Consider the following 18,759-nt stretch of genomic DNA (forward strand, 5'->3'; position numbering starts at 1 on the left):
GCCCGGCTGGTGGTAACTTTTGTAAGAAACGTTTTTTTAACTAAGGTCAAAAGGCTTCAGATACCACCAAGTACCAGTAAGTACATGGGAATAGGTCACTGTGGACCTGATTTAAGTTCTGAGAAACCTTCCAAAATGTCTTAGCTCTAGGTTGTTTGCAAGTCCTGCCTTCTGCCTCGGTACATTTGCCCCACCCTTTCCCAGTCTGTCCATTCATGCTCTTACACCAAGTTCTGACAAATCCTCACGTTCTTAGGGGAATTTCCTAATCTTCTCTTCAGGTTGGGTTCCTATGGACTCTATACTTGTTTATGTCTTTTTTTGTTTGTTTTGTTTCTTCAAGACAGGGTTTCTTTTTTTTTTTTTTTTTTTTTTTTTTTTTTTTTTCGAGACAGGGTTTCTCTGTGTAGCCCTGGCTGTCCTGGAACTCACTTTGTAGACCAGGCTGGCCTCGAACTCAGAAATCCNCCTGCCTCTGCCTCCCGAGTGCTGGGACTAAAGGCGTGCGCCACCACGCCCGGCTAAGACAGGGTTTCTATGTGTAGCTTTGGCTGTCCTAAAAATTCTGTAGACCAGGCTGGCTTTGAACTCAAAAAAAAAAAAAAACCCACCTGCCTCTGCCTCCTACTTGTCTATCATCCTTCTCACAGCCAACCATAAGTATTGGTACCAGCTACTCAGTGTCTGAGGTTCCTGATGGATTGTAAACTACTTAGCAGTTGTTACTGCTCAAGTGTCAACAAGTACATGGGAATAGGCATGTATTCAGGTCCTTCTTACAGTCTTGCTTTATTTGAAATGAATACTCAAAATGGAACAAAGTTACAATAAATCTTCAACAGTAAATGGTAGTCAGATCCAAACAGTAGTTTATCTTCATTAAATTAAAATTTACAAGCTTATTTCATTTTCATAAAAGAAAAGAGCTTGTTTTAAATAGAAAAGCATAATGGCTAGAGATGCTTTATGAAGTGACAGTACATTCAGAATAAAAAAATAATCCTTTGCTAGACTTGCAAAAATAAGACCATTGCCCCTTTTCACTCTTTTTTTTTCCCCACTCCTTTAATATACACTATTTAACAGTTTTTACCTCTCAGCTCCCTCCCCTATACCTCTTACTTCCCTCACTTTGGTGTTGAGGTGATGTTAGTCTAATCTCCCAGGAAGCGAGTGTCTCAGTAACAAAGAAGGTGCAGTCATTTTGCTGGGTTGTAGCTTTCTGAATGGCAGTATTAGAATTCTAGGGCTGGGAAATGTCTGTCACGTTCTTGCTGGGAACATGTATGCTAAGATAAAGGCTTCTTCACTCAGTGCACTTTACTTTTTCCCCAAATATCTGCAAATCTGAGTCACAAGTAGAAATGGTTTCTTGCAGTTTTCCTGTAGGAAGTGCAGCAGTCATGAGGTAGTCTCTGAAGACAAGTGACTTGTATACTTCATTCATGTGTATCACAGGTCAGGATCTTACCTTCAGCTCTAAGCTTGCTGTGAGACACTACTGTGAATTACACAGAAACGTTGGCGTGCTCTCGTTCTCACTGGTTATTTCTGTCTCTGGGCATACCACACAAAGGTAGAATTTTAAGGTCAGCAGTGATCCAAAGATGAAAGAAAACACAGAATGGCAGGAGAGGACGTCCAGTGTCTGACAAAACAAACTAGCTGAAGCAAAATCCTGCTTGCCATCATTTACTGCTGACAGCTTCAGAAGACCATGTAGTATAAGGTGGAAAGAATGGTGTTCAGGTTTTAAGGCTCAGTTTTATTTCATTAGGAAGTTGAATAATAATGCATTTTTATTTTTTAAAAACATTAATGAAAAAATATTTTTATTTAGTTTAAAAAATGTTTCATTTTTTAAACTAAATGTTGGCTCTGATTAATTAATACAGAAGTTTTGTCCAGTTCCACTGCATAGTCCATTGCTTTAGACAGAGCCCTACAGTTCACACTAAGTGTAGTTTCATACCTACAGACCATTATCTTTTCACTGTTGAGTTCATGGGACTCCAGTAAAGTATGATATGAAAGCAGCTCACCTTTGATAAGGAGATTATGATTCAGAATGTTTTTATACATCCTACCATTCAAAGTCAGTTAATGTTGAGTTGAAGACAGTGGCAGCACAGACTCTCTAACTTACTCCTGGATCCTCATATATCTGACAGAAAAGGCAATGAGTCTTTTGTAAACAGCTCCTATTAGCAAGATGGTGAGCACTACTATCCCACACACAAGGCTGAAGGCCCATCGTGGGCCCAAGTAAGTGTACACATGGCTGATGAACACAGGCCCAAGAATCCGTGCTGCACTTCCAGAAGTGGTTAACCAGCCCATGTATATACCCTGTAGTGGGAAAGACAGGACAACGGATTAATTCAGGTTTAGTTATTGTAAAATCAAAACAAACTTGTAATCAATCACCTTCTCTACTCTTTGAAATGTCTCTGAATACAGCAAATAAACGGTATGGTGCTATAGGCCTGTGGCCTGGCACATGGGAAGTAGAGGCAGGAGGATCACCAGTTCAGGCTGCGTGACAGGATCCTGTCTCAACTGATCTGGGCTAAAGAGATGGTTCCGTGCCTTAAGTTCAAATGCCTGAGTTCAGTCCTCAAAACAAATTAAGCTGAGCAATGTGAAGGTGGATCCGGGAGGTCTGGGGGTGGGAATAGGGCAAATATGATAAAGATGCATTATGTGAATGCTCAATAAAAATACTAAGAACAACAACAAAAATGAGGCCTGGTAGCACGTGGTTGAAATCCCAGAGCTGGCAAGTTAAGACACAAGCAGAACCCTTGGGTTCTCCAGGCAATAATAGCCAGCCTACCCTACATACTGAGTTCTGGGCCAAAGAGTGCTGATATTAGACAGTGTGTGTGTGTGTGTGTGTCTGTGCACGTATATGTGGTTGTGGGGTCTGAAGGTACTAGATCCCTTTCAGTTGGAGTCACAGGTCACACAAGCCACCTGATGTGGCTGCTAGGACTTCACCTCCAATTCTCTAGGAGAGCAGTAAGCACACTAAGCCACGTCTCCATTCCCTTGTTTGCCTTTAAAAGTGATCTTACTGTATAGTCTAGGTTTGCCTAAGAGTCACCAGGTAGCACTGGCTGGCCTGAAATTTGAGATCTTCCTGCTTCTGCCTCAGAAATGCCTTAATTATAAGCATGTGTCCAACTCAGTTTAACTTTTAAAGAGTAAGATAATTTGGAGCCATTTAAATAACTGCCATTAAAAAGAAGGGTTTGAAACATACAGAAAATAAGTAAACAATATGATTATGAATATGTGATTTTAAATATAAAATGAAGTAGAATGTTTTACTCTAAGTAAATCTTAATCCATGATAACCCCTTAATTACATAAACCCATTACATAGTCATAAAGAAGAGGCTGGAAATGGAGACCAACTTCATTAAAATAGTAAATTAATAGTACGTCCTCTCTCAAAAACTGTTATTCATATTGCATCTATATATTTTTAATGTTATATAATGAATACAGAAATTGGTGTGTGAACATGTATGTGTGTGTGTACACATGCTAGGAATCAAGACTAAGGTATCACGTATTCCAGGATAAAGGCTGTACTGCTGAGCTATACTTCCAGCCTATGTGTCTTGTGTCGTTTATTTTTGAGACTGAATCTTACTATATAGCCCTGGCTGGCCTGGATCTCACTATGTAAACTAGGTTGGCCTTGGACTTGTTGTGATTTTCCAGCCTCAGTCTCCTGGGTGCTAAGACGTGTATAATCATCCCCAGCTTGGCCCCTTACCTTCCTACTCAGAAATTAATTTCAAACCAGGGCTTTAGTTCAGTAGAAGAGCAGTAGCCTAACATATACAAAGCCTCGGATCCAATCCTAGTACCACAGTTAAGCTTAAAAAACATACAGCTAGATCTCAGTGTAGCACAACAATATAAAGCATTATGTTTTCATTCTTTGTAATTGTCTAAATCCAATTTGGCTGCCAATTTTGGTTTTCTTCTGTCTACTTTAAGAATGAGTTTTAGAAATTTAAAGTTCAGAGATTTTTTTTCAATGAAAATTATTTTGAGCTCATAATTATTGACATCTGAGTTCTGATTTAGGAATGTTAATCTTTCATCAGAAAAATCTTACCAAACACATTACAAGTTTTTGTGGGGTGGAGACAGAGGTATGACCTAAGTTCAGACATGCAAGGGATATGAGTGAGCTCCAGTCCCTGAGCCTGTCTAAAATTCTAGCCCTCCCCCAAGGTCTGCTAAGCCAGCTTGTGTAAGAAGAGAACTATAGCAAAAGCAAGAAACTAGAGTTCACACAGTTGTAGTGCTGGATTACCTGAGGTTTGGGTCCTAGAACTTTTGAGTATAATGTATAGGACATGACACTGCAGGCTGGATAGCCTGTTCCAATTAACACAGCAGCTGTCAGGAACTGGGCCAGATGAATCACTGGGGTGTACAGGCACCAGGTCTGTTCAATTGGGCACCCAGTTGGCTGTTCACTGTGATCTTCTCTTGGAGAATTCCAAAGACCAATAATTATTTCCCCAAATGTAGTATTAGGGGTTGAGCTGTTGTGTAAATCTGTAAGATAAAGAGAGAACAAGGTGTCACTTGCTACTTGTAAAGAATGCAGGGGCTGGGGCTAAAGAATTGAAGTCACCATACCTTCCCACTGTATTTTGGGAAACTGATTTCCCCAGGGTAACAAGATAAAGAAGCCGACCCATACAACCACAAATCCTCCCAGGAGAATAGCACGCTCGCCAAGCCTGTGGAACAGAAACTATGATTTTGAAATGAAATGTAAATATACGATTTCATTACTATAACTAAAAAATTTAAGTGACATTGTTATACAGTTTATTATAGTTATGAATTACTGTGATGTTACATAGAATACCCTACTGAAAGCAACCAGCATCAGACACTGCTGTGGCACCACAGTCTGAGCTACATAGTGAGACCCTGTCTTAGAAGACAATAGACTTCTCTAATAAACTGCTGATTTCAGGCTAGGGGGATGGACTCTAGAAGATAAATGTGTTTATTTTCCTATAGAAAGTGGAGCTTGTCAGTAACTATTAGGGGACAGAGACTCAGCCAGGGTGAAGAATAATCACACCTATGATGCCTATGCTCATTTTCAACCAATAGTTTAGGAATAAACCATGAAAGCTGTTCATGAGCTAACAACCTGTGTCTGCCTATCTAAGACAAGCTGGGGATAGACAGCTCAGTGGTAGAGTGCTTGCCTGGCATGTATGATGCCCTGGTTCAATTCCCAGCACCCAGAGAGAAAAATAAATTACATGACAAAACTCAGTTTATACATGCATTCCCATATTCCTTACATACTGGGTTTCTTTTTTGGTTTTTCGAGGTAGGGTTTCTCTGTGTAGCCTTGGCTGTCCTGGAACTCACTTTGTAGACCAGGCTGGCCTCGAACTCAGAAATCCGCCTGCCTCTGCCTCCCGAGTGCTGGGATTAAAGGGTTTCTAATAGTTACTTTCATAAAATTATTCTTTTAAAGTTAGTTAGGGGCTGGGAATAGTGTGGTAGAACATTGGCCTAGCATATTTGAGGCCCTAAGTTCAACTCCCAGCACCACATACACAAAGTTATGTGAGCAAATAACTGTGAAAAATAATAATTGTATTTGCCATGGTGAGAATATAGTGTTTGTAAGCTAAACACCTAATTAGAAGTTCTAAAATATGTATGCCTATAATCCCAGTGCCTGGGCTGTAGAGGCGGGAGCATCAGGAATTCAAGACTAGCCAGGGTACATGAGACCCTGCCTCATAAAAACGAACAAAACACACACATGCACACACAATCTATGTAAATTCAATCTGTTCTTTCAGACATAATCTCAATATGTAGCATATAGGGACTCATGGTCTTGTCTCAGCCATGAATATAGGCTTTAATAACCAGAATTTCCCAACTTACTCATTCAGTCTAGCAAGACAATGTTTAATGAAATACACTTTTAGTAACATTCATTAAAAACTATATAACAATAGATTAGAATATAGTTATTTAGTTGGCAAGGCATTTTGCTTTACCAAAGTTATGGCATAGAATATAAAAATATAAAAATAATTCTCAGTAAAGTTTGCATCATTTTGCAAACTTTAAAGAACTATAATACAGCCAAGCATGGTAGTGTATGTCCTTAATCCCTGCACTCAAAAGGTAGAGGTAGGCAGACTGATGAATTCCAGGCCAGTCAGATCTATAGGTCTATGCAGTGAATTCCAGGCTAGCCAAGGCTACATACTAAGACCCTGTCTTCGCAAAAAAAGGAAAAACATATGAGAGAAAACTAACACATGAGAAAAAATGCAACACAAGTTACTTTACTAGCACATTCACTTATATTAGACCTGTTTCATATATCTTTTTTATTTAAAAAAAAAGATTTAAAGTAAAAGTAAAAACATATAACTTACTTTTTGGAAAGTAATTTAACCCCCATGAAGACAAGAACTGCCTCGACTCCAAAAGCAACAAGGAGGATTCCATCATAGAGCACAGCCTGCTCCTGGGTCCAGGCGTACATGTCCAGTGTTAGTGGGGTGAGGATTCTAAGGGAAGGAGATGAGGTAGCTGTTAACTAAGAATTGTTAATAAAGACATTAATAATAATGCCTGTAAGAATATGCAGCCGTTTAAATTTCAGTTTAAATAAGAAACACAGTTACACTGCAGAAGGCTTGCAAACAGAAGACAACATAAATAAATTACAACCCTACCTTCCCATAGTGTAGCAGTGACTCATAGCTAGGTGGTGCTTTTAGCTTTGAGGGTGGGACTCTGGATGACTGACTAGCTTCTCTGTGGGACATTAAGTCTACAGAGGGACACTATTCCCTGTAAAGAGCCTCCACAAAGGGAAATTTTACATTGATACCTTTTTCAAAATCAGAAATGTATTTCAGTTTTGCTGGAAGTGTACGTTCTAGATTTTTCCCTTGTTATTGAAAGTGTGCATGTTTCCAGCAGTGTCACACTATCACATTATGATTAGCGCTTCTTTCCATCAGTACTACTTACTGTGTTTCTTTCCCTCCTATGAACACCTCTGCCTTCATATGGCTTTCTCCTTCCTTGCCAAGGCTATCCTACACTCTACTGTCTTTATATTTATATTTTAAATGTTTCATTACAAAGAACAACACAGTATCCTAACCTTTGAATTCAGATGAGCTGATAGAGAAAGCAGATGCATGGTTTTTCCAAGGGCTACACAGTTAACATGTACCTAGCAATTCCTCTCAGGTACAGAACCCAAGAACAAAAGGCCAGAACTCAAGCAGACCCTTGCACTGCAGCATCACTCAACACAGCTGCATGGTGCCAACAAAGCTCTCGCCAGCAGATGAACAGGCAGCTAAGAATAGTTGGAACCTGCCTAAGAAGTTAAGAAAGTCTGATATACCATGACATAAAGAACCCTTAACACCTCACACTCAATGAAATGAGATGTGTAAAACCAAAATACTGCATGATGTAACTTCTATGAGGCACCTTATACAGGTCATTAGAAGCTGGGGAAAGGCGCGGGAGGTAACTGTGAAAGGGTAAACACCTTGTGTGGGATGATGGTAAGGTTCTTGTCATGGTCACAAACAAAGTTGTGACCACACTTAATGCCACTGTATTTAACTTTTCTTTCTTCCTTTTTTTCTCTTTTTTAAAGATTTATTTTATTGATATGAGTACACTGTAGCTGTCTTCAGACACTCCAAAAGATGGGGTCAGATCTCATTACGGATGGTTGTGAGCCACCATGTGGTTGCTGGGAATAGAACTCAGGACCTTTGGAAGAGCAGTCAGTGCTCTTAACTGCTGAGCCATCTCTCCAGCTGTATTTAACTTTTCAAAAACAGCTAAAAGGTTTGGAAAGATGGCTCAGAGGTTAAGAGAACTTGCTACCCTTACAGAGGACCCAGGTTTGGCTCTAAGTACCACATGGTGGTTCATCACTATCTGCGATTCCATTTTCAGGGAAATAATGCTCTTTTCTAACTTCCGTTGGCATCATGCACACACATGGTGCATATATATACATGCAGGCAAAACATAACACATTAGACAAAATAAAAATAAATCTAAAAGAAATGTTTAAACTATTTAAAATACTGGGCAATGTTGTACAGTGTATAAGCCAAATTTAAGGCCTGTCTGGGGTACAGAGTGAGTTCAAGGCCAGGTTGGACAACTTAGCGAGAATTTGCCTCAAAATAAAAAGTGAGCAGGTTGAGGTTGTAGCTCAGTGTGCCTAGCATGCTGGAGACCTAAATTCAATACCCAGGATTAGGGGAAAGGTTAATATAAATTTTATGTGCTGTGTATTTTACATTAAAAACTTTCCCTGAAATGAACTGTGATTTTCATGTGGATGAATAATTTTAAAAATACATACACCAAGCACATCTGTATGTATTAACACAAAAATGTTACAATGTATGTGAAAAAAAAAAACAAGCTGTCAAATGGAAACATTACAGCTTATACAAATGTAATATATTCCTCCACTTCCTGGTTGAAAAACTATAAAGTGCCTGCATCTTGTGTGTGTGTGTGTGTGTGTATAATGCATTTGGTACTGAATTATTTACAGTATCTAGTTTTATACATAAACTTTTCTCTCTTGAAAGGGTCCTGTGATTTTTAAAAAGGATGAATGAGTTATAAATTTTATAATTATTGATCAAAGATTAAATGTAGCTAATATTGCCAGATTTGGTGTTAATTATGATAATCTACATGCATTTTTATTTAAATTGGTTATGGTGGCAGATCCATTTCATTTCAGAACTTGAGAGGCAGAGACAGATCTCTGTAAGTCCAATGCTAGCCTAGTCTTAATCAAGAATTTGACCATGTCTCCAAGAAAAAAGAAAGAAAGGAAGAAAGGAAAAACAAAACAAAACAAAACAAAAGTCTTATTTAAGAAAACTGTGCCTTAACATAATTTTTGTTTGTTTGGATGGTTTTTGTTTTTTCCAGACAGAGTTTTTCTGTGTAGCCTTGGATGTCCTGAAACTAACTCTGTAGCTCAGGCTGGCCACACACTCAAGAGATCTGCCTACCTCTGCCTCCTGAGTGCTGAAATAATATGTGCACCACCATTGTCTGGCTCTTACATAAATTTTTAAAAATCAAAATCTAGCCGGGCAGTGGTGGCGCACGCTTTTAATCCCAGCACTTGGGAGGCAGAGGCAGGCAAATTTCTGAGTTTGAGGCCAGCCTGGTCTACAAAGTGAGTTCCAAGACAGCCAGAGCTATACAGAGAAACCCTGTCTCGAAAAAAAAAATCAAAATCTATGCATAATTAAGAGTGCATTAAAGAACATGGATTAGTAAGTAATCTGATTTAAGTAAATACAGAATAAAACTTACGTTTCATAAACAGCAAAGATAAACAAAACCACAAAAAACACAATATTGGTAGCCACAACAGCAACTTGATCAATACTTCCTTCAGGAATCTGAGGTTCATCTGTATTTTCTATAAATAGGAGAAAATTAGTATTAGCTATATATCTAATTTTCACATGATGGTAAAGTAATAGGAAATTCTTAGCCAGGAGTGGTGGCTCACACCTATAATCCCAGGATTTGGGAGGCCAAGGCTGGATGGGGCTGGTGAGGAGGGGTGGAGGGGCTGGTGGAGGTATGTGTGCAGGGAATAGGACTCAGAGAGTAAGCAGTCTTCAATGGTATTTAAAGTAATTTGGCCGCTCTTCAGGAAGCACACTGGAGTCCATTGTCTGCGGGAATTACTCAGGCTAGCTTATATCTCTCCAATTGGTGTCTCCCAATCCAAGTGTGCATTTTATAGACATCATGAAAAATGCATTTGCTTTCAGTGCCAGGTACTGATTTTTTGACTTTATCTAAAATTTAAACTTTACAATGATTTCATTAAGTTCTATTAGTAGTTCATTAAACCAGTTCCCGGTTCTTTGGTTCATTTCAATGGCTTTTTTTCTTATTTCAACACTATATGAAATTCATGCTAGTAAGTCTTTCCTTTGGGACCAGCAAGATGGCTCAATGGCAGAAGGCCCTTCCACCAAGGACAGTCTGGAGTTTGATTCCCTAGACCTCTGTGCTGAGAGCAGACTCCCAACATGCAGCATGTCACATACACAAAATAAACATTTAAAATGTTTAATTTTACTTCCCTGCAATTAAAAAAGTTACGTTAGACTTTTGGGGGTAAGGGGGTTGAGCAGGAGTGGCAGGCAGATCAGAAATGGGTGGGAATGAGGGCAGTCAGTGTATGTTGTGTACATAAATTAAACTGCCTGAGAATATATTAATTACAAGTTATGTTAATGCCAGGGCTGGTGATATACACTGTTATCTCTGTACTCGGGAGGCTTAGGCAGCAGAATCTTGAGTTGAAGACCAGCCTGAGCTATATGACAAGACCTACCTCAAAAATGAAAATCATTTGTATCTTTGCATGGCAGTGGCTTTAGAGGGCAAAGCACAATTTCTCACCTTGAACTAATTGTGTATTCAGTACAGATCATACCTGACACAACTTCAAAGTTATACCCACAGCCATATAAATCCAAGGACATCCATTCCTCATGTTGTTACTCAGTGTGGATGATGTAAATAACACAGAAATGGACAAGCTGTGTGCATGTGTATATGTGTGTGTGGTGGCAAGAGAGAAGCAGGGAAAGCCATAGAAAGCATGTGTAAGTTTCTATCTCAGGAGAAAGGAGGTTTACAAATGGTCTGTAGTATTTATAGGAACCACTTCTGACTTTTCTTTTCAGTCACACCAAGAGTACTGGTCTCCTTCATGGGATCCTTTCACAGAAGCAGTCCCTAGCTCTTCTGACCCTCGTCCTATCTGGGGAACACCTTTCTAATTCTTAGTTACTACCCAGAGCCTCTCTTGACTTCCAGTCAAGTATGAATGCTGCCTAATTTCAGAGTGGCATTTCCAACATACATGGTTAGTTTCCTGCAGCCTCACAGTGCTGGTTGCTGTAGGAATCTTGGAAATGTATCACAGGCTGAGGAAGTTGACTAAGTACCTAATTACAAGGATTTTAAGGTAAGACTACTTCAATATATTGATCCAACTTTTATGTTAAATTAATTGATTTGTATGTATATCAGTGTCTTGCCTGCACATAAGTATATACTTAGTGCTTGTAGAGGTTCAGAGAGGGCTTCGGAACCGCTGGAACTGGAGTTACAATTAGTTGTGAGCCACCATGTGGGTGCTGGGAACTGAACCCAGGTCCTCTGCAAAAGCAGTAGTGCTGTTAACTGCACTCCACCCTACCCCCAATTATTTTTTTTTTTTTTTAGTTTTTTTTTTAAGTCTTTTTTTTTCTTTTCTTTTTTTTTCTTACATCTTTTCCTCAATTACATTTCCAATGCTATCCCAAAAGTCCCCCCCCATACCTTACCCCCTACTTCCCTACCCACCCATTCCTATTTTTTGGCCCTGGCGTTCCCCTGTACTGGGGCATATAATCTACCCCCAATTATATGTACTTAGAAATTACAATCCCACGCAATGAAAATCTCTTTAAACTTGACTACCTTTAAGTTTAAAAGAAAATCAAATGAGTTTTTACCACTTGCATTTTATCAAGGTATTTATTGAAATATTAAAATGATTTTATATGCAAGTATTTAGTAAAATTATACTTGGTTTTGTATAATCTTATGAAGTCCCTAAGCAAGGACCAGCTTGCATTCTTTCACATGCTTGAGTGCCACAACCAGTAATCAAATAACAATTTATTAAAGTAAAATGTTCCTACTCACCATATTGGGAACTTCTAAATAAGCCAAAAAAAAAAAAAAAAAAAGCTATAAAGAACTGGGTTGTGGGTTGTGAAGACTGGTGAAGTGTCTGCTGTGCAAGCACTTAGATCTGAGTTCTGGTCCCCTGTGTCCATGTGAAACTCAGGTGTGGTGGTGCTGACCAGTAACCCAGCCTTGGTGACAGAAATAGGTGGGCTGTGGGCTCACTAGCCAACCATTCTATCCGAGATGGCAAGCGTAGGTCAGTGAGGGACTCTGACTCAGATGGTAAGGTGATAGGGCCACCCACCCATCTCCAAGTTTTTTTACCTAGAAATGTTCCTGTCCAAAAGAAGAACAGGGACAAAAAAATGGAACAGAGACTGAAGGAAAGACCAACTGGGGAACAGCCCCATCTGGGGATCCATCGTGTCTGCAGACACCAAACCCAACACTGTTGCAGTGTTGCAGAGGCGCTTGTGGACTGGAACCTAGTGTGGCAGTTCCTGGGGAGGTCCATCCAGCAACTGACTGATGCAGATGTGGATGCTTAGAGTCAGCCATCAGGCCGAACTCAGGGAACCTGGTGGGGGAGCTGCAGAAGGACTGGAAGAGTGGAGGGGGATTGCAGCCCCATTGGAAGAACAGCATAGGCTGGCCTGACCACCCAGTTCTCCCAGAGACTAGACCACCAACCAAGGAGTGTACCTAAAGGAATCTTTGGCTGCAGATACATATGTAGCAGAGGATGACCTTGCTGGACAGCAACAGTAGGGGAGGCCCTTGGTCCTGGAGAAGTTTGATGCAGCAGAGTAGGGGGATGCTGGAGCAGCGGGGCGGGAGAGTGTGGGAGGGTGGAGGAACTCTCTCGAACAGGCAAAAGGGAGGGCAGACGTGGAAAGGGGGGTGGGGTGACAGAGGGGTAACCGGGAAGTGGAATATCATGGGATAGGGAATTGGTGGAGGGGGTAACCGGGAAGTAGGATATCATTTGAGATGTAATAATAGTAATATAAGAAGGTAAGGTGGAGAACAAACAAGGCAAACATCTGATGTAGATCTCTGACCTCTGAGTACACCCACATGGGCACACCCATCTGTACACATACACCCATGGATACACCACAAAATAATTTAAAAGATGAAAATGCACATTTACAAAATAACAGACTGCTTACTATTGTGATTAACGTCCTGGGAACTGCCGGAAGCCAGGTGTAGTACAACTGTGACATGAGTACTGAGGCAGAGGAGCTCAATTTATAAGACAGCCTTGCTCTCAAGCACATCATTTTCAAGGCCAGCCTGAGCTACATACTGAGACACTGTTTCAAAACAACCACAAAATCCGCTTGAGGCAGACCCTGTCCTGGAGTTACCAGAAGCATGGCAGGGAATACAAGGGTTTTGAGACACCCTCTTTGAAAAACACAAGTGATCTTTAGCAATGGCTTTAGTCTTGCCAATCATAAACACCATATAACAGATAGGTATAGGTTTGTTTAAGTAACTTAATGTATATTTCTTTTACCTTTGAAAATATTCCCCAGTTACCCACTGTATTGTGCTGAGGGGCAAAAGCCATGTGAATACCAAGCAAACAGAATCAGGATACTCAGGTGGTGCCACACAGGCTAACAGTACCTTCTTGGAAATTCACACTCTTACACTGACGTCCCAAGTCATCCACACGATGCTCTCTTAAAAAGAAAAGCACAGGTATTAACAAGACCTTACTTAATTCAGAAGCCGTTTGCTTTATCAGCACCCTATCTTTTCCACAGTCAGACATAGTTTTTTCCTTATTGGCTTCTGAGAAATAGGGTTATTAATGATTTACTAATAAATATAACCAATAAACCTAAAAATATCTGTTTTTTTTGTTCAGTACTGGGCATGAAGAATAGGGCCTTATACATGCTGGACAAATAAGCTGGAAGCCTTGAGCTATATTTCCAGAGTGAGCTTTGGTAAGGAAAGGCCTTACCTCACCTGGGATCAGCTGTCAGGCGCCTGGGATCAAGTAATCCTCTGGCCTCACTCCTGATCAGGAAGACCACATATCATCATACAAGACTTCTTCAAATTTTATGTAGAAGAATACGTGATTTATCTTAGTACATTTTTAAATTTTTCAATGTTTTGAAAATTAGCTATAAGTGGTTTTGGGAAATTGAATGAAGCACACTAAGAAAATATAATGTAACAATGCTAGGTTTTGTAACATACACCTATAATCTCAGCATTTCAGAGGTTAAGGTAAGAGAAGTCTAAGTTCTCAGGCAGCCTTGTCTACACAGTAAGACATTTTCTAAAAACTAAAAACAAGAAACACAAAGTAATGGTACTAGTTTTAGGAAATGAAATACCATTTCCATATTTAAAAATTTACAGTTAGTAAATCAAGAATAGATCTCCCTAATTTGTGTTCATTCCTAATCTGTTTTATTACTGCAATTGCCAATATAATATGCTTTAGCTGATCAAAAAATATGACCCCATCTATAGACAGCAAAACAAAGAATTCACAGGGCCAGGCCTCAAAGCTCAGGCCTATAATCTCAGCTGCCTGGAGGCTAATGCAGGAGGCTGCAAAGTTAAGGCCTGCCTGGTACAGGATTAGGCAATTTAACAGGACCCTATATCAAAATAAAAAGTAAAAGTGGCTAGAGAGGAGCTTCGGCAGCTAAAAGCACTTGCTGCTCTTGCAGGGGACCCAGGCTTGGTTCTGAAACCTAACTATTACCACTTCAAGGTGACCTAATTCTCCCTTCTGGTTCCTGAAGGCACTGCATGCATGTGGTTCACATATATACATGTCGGCAAACACTTAGAAACATAAAAGTAAATATTTATAAAGGGGGCTAAGGACTGGGAGTACAGAATAGTAGAGAGCATGTTTAGCATGTATGAGGACCAAAGTTCAATCCTCAGTCTTATGTACACAAAAAGACTTCATAGGAATAATTATCCTTCAGTAGTAACAAGGCTTGTTAACTTTTAAAATCTACAGACATAGCCTATCATTTCTATGTAGTTACCTTAATATAAAAAGAATCAGAATAATGTTTAGAATTCCCAGGAAGGCTGCAAGTAAAACTGGTGCTGTGTACATGTTGACCTGCAGCTTGATGATGTCCCATGTCACACCTTTTTCTCCAATGAGTGCAAAGCAAGTCTGAAAAACTAATAAATATGTGTACAAGTCAGTTCTGATATGGGTGCCCAAAGCTAACAACTATAAAAGATGCTTACCACAGACTGCTAGTTCATAGGAGCTGCCATGTGTACTAAGGACTCTCAACAGGAGTGAAAAAACTGGCTCTTGGTTAATGGAGACAATTTATTCTTTTCTTATATAAATCACAGGCATACATGTATGTGTGTGTGTGTATACACATATATACACATACTTGCACATATATATTTTTTCACATATATTATTTATGTGATAAATATGTGGCATTAACATTGCAGGCAGGATGGAATAAGTAGCAAAAACATCTAAGAAGGCTCTTCAGGGAAACAGTGTTAAAGATATGAGACAGATGTGTGCATTGACAAACTATAACAAACCAACTCATAATCTCTTCATCTTTCCATTTTATTAGCATATACAATTTTTACCCAATTGGATTTATTATAATATTTTCATGGATCTATAACATGTTCTTTATTTTTGTGGGGGAGGAGGAGTACTGAGAATGGGGTCTTAGGCGTGCCAAGTATCTACCCTACCACTGAGTAAACCCAGGCACCTACATTTCTTTTTTTTTTTTTNGTTGTGAGCCACCATGTGGTTGCTGGGATTTGAACTCTGGACCTTCGGAAGAGCAGTCGGGTGCTCTTACCCACTGAGCCATCTCACCAGCCCCCTACGTTTCTTAAAATAAAAAAAAAAAAAGAAAGCTACTCTATATGAAAGTTAAGCTACAATGTATTCAGTAAGTAAATTATAAATGTTCAATTGAACTGCCTTATGGTCCTCTGTGCATGTGGGGTGGGAGGGCTCTCACTTGCCAGGGTGTGCCTGTGAAGGTTAGAGAACAGCTGAAGAGTCTGATCTGCCCTTCCACAGTGTGGTCGCAAGGGAGCAAACCCAGCCCACCAAGTTTGGCAGTGAGTGCAAAGGTAAAGACCCACTGAGCAATCCTGTTGGCTAAACTAATTAGAATGTTAATCACCTTCGTTACAAGAAAGAAAAATATGACATTTTCAAGTCAAATATTTTTAATCTTACTGTGTAGGTGGTCTATAAATTATGCACATTTACTATCACTTAATATTAAGTCCATGTTGAAACGTGGCTGAGATGATTGTCCATAGGCCCTGTCAGTAACTGGGATCTAACTTCAGCTAAGGCTGTCCTTACAATAGCACTGGGTTCAAAGCAACCAGAAAAACATCTTTCTGGGCCCAGGACTTCCTACCTATTTTGGAGATTCTAGATGGACTTTTTTTTACCATGAGATTAGAGATTGTGTTCATCTGTAAAATGGGCAAACAATGCCTAACTAAGAGCTCTGGTATTGAGGCAAATAATAGTGTATTAAAAACACTACCATCAGGCTGGAGAGATGGCTCAGCAGTTAAGAGCACTGACTGCTCTTCTAGAGGTCCTGAGTTCAATTCCCACCAACCACATGGTGGCTCACAACCATCTGTAATGGAAACCTATGCCCTCTTACGAAGTGTCAGAAGAGAACCGAACTGTACTCATATACATAAAATGAATAAATAAATCTTAAATAAAAAAAGACTCATAAAAAAAAAAACCTACTATCCTTCCCTACTGAGGCTATATATAGCTCAGTGGTGGAATGACTGCCTCGCATGCACAAAGCCTTGAGTTCTGTCTCATCTGTGACACACACACACACACACACACACACACACACACCATTGGGGGATTAGTGTGTTGCTTTCTTACAGTTATAGTGGGTTTTAGTTATGGATCTGGATCCCTGTACCTTGCACATGTTAACCCCTCTTACTTTCTTGGCTCCTTCCCTCCTTCTTCCTTTAGCCACAAAGTCTCACAGATGGATTACATGTAAATTTGAACCTCAAAGGTTATCCTGATTCAAATTTAAGTAGGCACATAAAGACCACCTACCTGGACCGAGAATAAAGCCCAGGGCTTGGCATGTGCTTGTATTAGCCATGGCATTTGTTCTTTCCTGAAGGGAAGTAGCACCAGCAATGTATGATCGGACAACGGCAACATTTCCTAGATATAAAGGGTAGGAATCAGCCTTCAGCTGTAATGCTTACCTCACCCAGCTTTACACAGAGCAAGAAATACTAATGAATATCATGGTCCCTTTTATGCTACCGCACAACATGTGTAAGATTTTGACTGAACAAACACATAACTATGGAACACAGTATTGTCTTGGATACAGAAACGATGGAGCTAGGTTAGGGGTGCACATCTGTAATCTCAGCAACTGGGTGGCAGAGGTCAGCTGGGCTGCACAGAGTTCTAGGCCAGCCTAAGGTCTATAGTGAGACCTTGTCTCAAAACCAACCGTCAACAACAAAATAAGAATCAAAAGAAAACATGCCACCAATAGGACTAAAGACACAGCTCTAGATAATGTAAAATGACATTACAATACCAAGATTTTATCAAATAATAGGCAGCTGCACATTAACGACAGACTGCCATGCTATAAGGAAATGTGCCCCAAACTGCATAGATATGTAACACAGAAACTGAATAACTGCACTAAGAATTTAAGTAAAATACTTTTGGCTGGAGAGGGCTCAGGGGCTAGACATTCACAGTGCTCAAGGGTTAGGCATTTACAGTGCTCTCTTGTAACACATTTGAGCTCAGTTCCTAGCACCCACTTCAGACACCTCACAGGCAAGGTAGCTCCAGTTCTGGGCAATTCAGTGCCATCTACTGGCCTCTTAGGGTAATCACACTTACAAATTTTCACAGACATACAAAATAAAATAAAAGATTTAAAAATGTATCAAGCATTTATTTTTAGTAGAGACTCTGCTAGGACCCATAGAACATTTAAAATATCATTTGCTGCTTCTAATGCAAAAAAAAAAAGCTTACTATAATTGGTGGGGAAAAACAGAAATAATACAATAGGGCAAGCAAAGGCCAAAAGTAGAAAAAGATGCATTCAAGAAGCCTGAGAGGGCTCCATACTACACATAGCACTTAATGTGTGCCCTGAGGNTGAAGACTGGTGAACATGCACATAACAGAAGGATCATGGACAGAGGCAGAATTTGCTGAACCAGGGATGTGAGACTGAGAACAGATGACACAGGGGAGACATGGCTATGAACAGGAGGAAGAATGTGACCTAACATACACAAACACACATGCACGCACACTTACCTGCTCCAAATCCTACCAATCCACGAGCAATCAACATGTAGTATTTATTATGAGCAGCTGGCACGTGGACATACGCATATAGGCAGTTGGCTGCCACCGAAATNGAGATGGAGACGATNAGAGGTTCTTTTCTCGGCCTATAATTAGACCATAAGCCAAATAGAGGTGAANCTACCATTTGGCCAAGACTATATGAAGCAATAACCCAGCCCAAAAAACTTGCATCAGCTGTCTGATCAATCTGCAGAGAGAAGTAAATGCTTTGAGAGTCTTTACGCAACAGCAGTCTTAGCTTCTGGCAGTCACAAACATTCCAAGACAGATTTCTACATGTATGTAAGTCTCAGAAACTAGTAACTAAGTGCCTCGGAACATGGCTGCTAGGTCACTTAGTAAAACTATAATTAGCTTGTGGCGAATACCCAGGCTGTATTGTAGAGTGGCTGAACCACCTGAATTCCTACCAGAACCATTGTGGTTAGGATTTCTGGGGAGAACTAATGATACAGAGATGAAGTGATGTCAACCCTTCACATCCTCAGAATTGACTCCAGGACACCAGAATGAGTGCACGCATAAGCCTTTTACATAGA

The 18,759-nt window shown here is 40.0% G+C and overlaps 1 protein-coding gene across 1 annotated transcript in view; it reads right to left on the bottom strand.

Moving 5' to 3' along the window:
- Positions 1-764: 764 nt before the first annotated feature.
- Positions 765-18,759, bottom strand: part of Mfsd8 (major facilitator superfamily domain containing 8) — a 34,612-nt gene continuing 16,617 nt past the window's right edge. Inside the window, exons 3-11 of the mRNA XM_029475191.1 lie at positions 18,167-18,508; positions 16,916-17,029; positions 14,841-14,985; positions 13,444-13,499; positions 9,415-9,523; positions 6,459-6,593; positions 4,669-4,772; positions 4,337-4,584; positions 765-2,349 (exon numbers count right to left, since the gene is read on the bottom strand). Of these exons, the coding sequence (XP_029331051.1) occupies positions 2,143-2,349; positions 4,337-4,584; positions 4,669-4,772; positions 6,459-6,593; positions 9,415-9,523; positions 13,444-13,499; positions 14,841-14,985; positions 16,916-17,029; positions 18,167-18,508 (1,460 nt within the window). The 3' untranslated portion in view covers positions 765-2,142. The remainder of the gene's footprint in view (positions 2,350-4,336; positions 4,585-4,668; positions 4,773-6,458; positions 6,594-9,414; positions 9,524-13,443; positions 13,500-14,840; positions 14,986-16,915; positions 17,030-18,166; positions 18,509-18,759) is intronic.

This window comes from Mus caroli, chromosome 3 (genome assembly GCF_900094665.2).
Source record: "Mus caroli chromosome 3, CAROLI_EIJ_v1.1, whole genome shotgun sequence".
In the NCBI taxonomy this organism is placed as follows: domain Eukaryota; kingdom Metazoa; phylum Chordata; class Mammalia; order Rodentia; family Muridae; genus Mus; species Mus caroli.